We start from the raw sequence: 2,568 nt of genomic DNA on the forward strand, positions 1-2,568 counted from the left end.
TTTTTTTTTCTCCTTAGGGAGTGATTTCGCTGAGCCTCCTAATTTCAGCAGCAAGCATGATGCAGGAGCCAGAAGGCAGCAAAATCTCTCCAGATGTTATCACAACGGGGAAGGGAAATCATCCTCGGTTTAAAGCTATCTTGTAAAACACTGCTGCCGGCTTGGCAGAGCCCTCGGGGCGCCAGCTGGACCTTGCTGCCCCTCAAAAGTTTCACCCAGGACCCCCATTTTAGCCAAAAAGCTCCAGTTCAGCTCGGGGTGGGACCTTCACTCTCCCGCAGGGCTGGACGGGCACAAATTCTTGTCCAGCCCGGTCTCCTGGGTGGACTTTGGAGCTGTGTCGGAGGTATCCCGGTGTCCAACCCCATTCCCATCCCATCCCATCCCATCTGCTGCGTGGACCTTGGCCCCGTGTGCGAGGTTGGCTGCTGTCCAATCCCACCTGCTGCACCTGCCCTGGAGGAGCCCGGTGTCTGCCTTTGTTCTGCATGGTCTGGGTTCTGTGTCCACCTCTGGACACAGCTCAGTCCACCCTCACCCACCCTCGTGTCCAAACTCATCTCCWGTGTGGATTCTCTGATGTCTAATTAGGGCTGAGCCCGTGTTGCAGTCCCTGAGTGACGGCGTTCGGCGCGGCTCTTTTCTATTTTTATTTTTTTTTATATCCTCTTCTCCAGAAAGCAATTTTCATGAAACTTGCAGGATCTTGATGATCTCGGAGACCTCTTTTCCTCTCCTAATGGGGCAGAAAGGAGCCAAGGAGCTCAAAATTACCAGCGAGGAGCTGAGCTGGATGGAGCACACCTGCACCGGGGCTGAAAATATATTTGGCATCCTCACCGTGCCAGGAAAGGGGAGAGGACAGAGCCCGGCGTGTCGGGATGGAAAACAGACACTGAGGATGAGGATGAGGATGAGGATGAGGATGAGGATGAGGATGAGGATGAGGATGCGGCCGCGGGGCTCGGGGACCTCGGCAGAAAAATCTCGGTGTCACCTCGGCGTGGGTGGAGGAGGACGGCAAGCAAACAAACACCCGAGCGTGGGCGAGGAGACACCTGGCTCCTGCTCGCCTGCCAGGTGCGGGGAGAGCTCTGCCGAGCCTCCGCTTCCCCCGGCCGAGGGCAGAGCCCATCGGATGGGTGGATCATCCAGATCCCCTCATTTCCCCCAGCCGCTCCGGGCTGCAGCAGATCACAGCTCTTTAAGGCTGCAATAATCCCCGGCCTGGGATTAGTTTTGCACCTAATCACCGCAGAACAAATACGAAGTTTTATTTACAGAAGCAGAAGAAAGACGAGGCCGGGGGACGGGGCGGGGGGTGCCGAGAGCAGCTGATCCCCAGATAATCAGGAGCTGGAGGGCAGGAGGAGATCGCTGACCTTGGACCCCCCTCCCCGGCTCTTACGTAAATTTGTCATTGAGAGCYGGAATCACAGCAGCGCTGAGCTGCAGCCTGGTCCCAGCTCGGGCTCGGTGACCCCCCAGCCCTTTGAACAGTTCGTGTCTGGACTTTGGGGATTTCTGGCCCAGATTYAGCCCCTCCCTCGGGCACGGGTTTCGCTGTGAACCCACGGGCTGTCAGCTCTGATGGGAGCAGCGATTCAGGRGAGATGCAGACGCTGCAAAGTGATGCTGAGCTTTGACGGAGTGCTGTGGTTATGTCACCTCCAAGCCAGGCTGGTCCCCAGGGATTTCTGTTTGCCCTGGGTTGGGGTGGCAGCTCTCTCATCCCACCAAACCCTCAGCCCAGCCACAAGAAGAATCTGAGCTGCTGCTGGGAGGGTGACAAGACAAAGGTTTATTTTTCATCCATGCAAGCGAACAGCCTGGCAGCAGGCAAACCAGGGGGAGGAATATGCTCCAGACATCCCTCCCCTGACTGCCCTCCATCCCTCGAGTCTCTGTGGCTTTGCCCACAGGTCAGAAATGGCTGGTGGGTGACCAGACTGGACCAGCTCCAGCCCCGGGCACAAGGGCAGCTCGTGATGGCTCCGTGCCTGCCGGAGCCTTGAATTTCTCTTTCCCCTGATGCAGACATTGACAAATAAATAGCTCTTCTCTGCTTTGGCTCTTGCATAGTGGAAAGGAATGTCTGACCTGATAGGAGAGAGGAGTCCTGGGTTGTGRAGAACCATGGCTTCCTTGGCAAAGTGTGCCCATGGCATGGTTGCCAGCCTGGCCAAGTGCCCACGCTTGTACCCTGTCTCTGTTGCCCGCTGGCAGCTGCTTTATTTCAGTTCCATTTCTGAGCTGGAGATTAAGGACTTTCTCCTGGCTGAGGAGAATTTGATACCCAGGAAGATGGTGGTGATGAGGAAGACGAGTGCCAGGGCGAGCAGGACCCAGCCACCCGCCGTGGCTTGGCTTTTGGTCAGGGACATTCCCAGGAAATCAGTTTTGCCGGAGTCCTCTTGGGTTGGAGTGGCTGGAAAAGAGGGAAATGAGAGAAGTGGTCAGGGCTGAGGGTCTGGGGTGTGTTGGGTCCACAGCTGTGACAGTGTTGGGATGGGATGGGATCCATGGGATGGGATGGGATGGGATGGGATCCATGGGATGGGATGGGAT

General features: G+C 56.7%; 1 protein-coding gene across 1 annotated transcript in view; it reads right to left on the reverse strand.

Moving 5' to 3' along the window:
- Nucleotides 1-1,788: 1,788 nt before the first annotated feature.
- The window catches only part of ACE (angiotensin I converting enzyme), a 20,966-nt gene continuing 20,186 nt past the window's right edge, over nucleotides 1,789-2,568 (reverse strand). Inside the window, exon 24 of the mRNA XM_057381177.1 lies at nucleotides 1,789-2,428. Within this exon, the coding sequence (XP_057237160.1) occupies nucleotides 2,232-2,428 (197 nt within the window). The 3' untranslated portion in view covers nucleotides 1,789-2,231. The remainder of the gene's footprint in view (nucleotides 2,429-2,568) is intronic.

This window comes from Malurus melanocephalus, unplaced genomic scaffold, assembly GCF_030028575.1.
Source record: "Malurus melanocephalus ecotype Western Australia unplaced genomic scaffold, MMel_1.1 scaffold_496, whole genome shotgun sequence".
Classification (NCBI taxonomy): Eukaryota; Metazoa; Chordata; class Aves; order Passeriformes; family Maluridae; genus Malurus; species Malurus melanocephalus.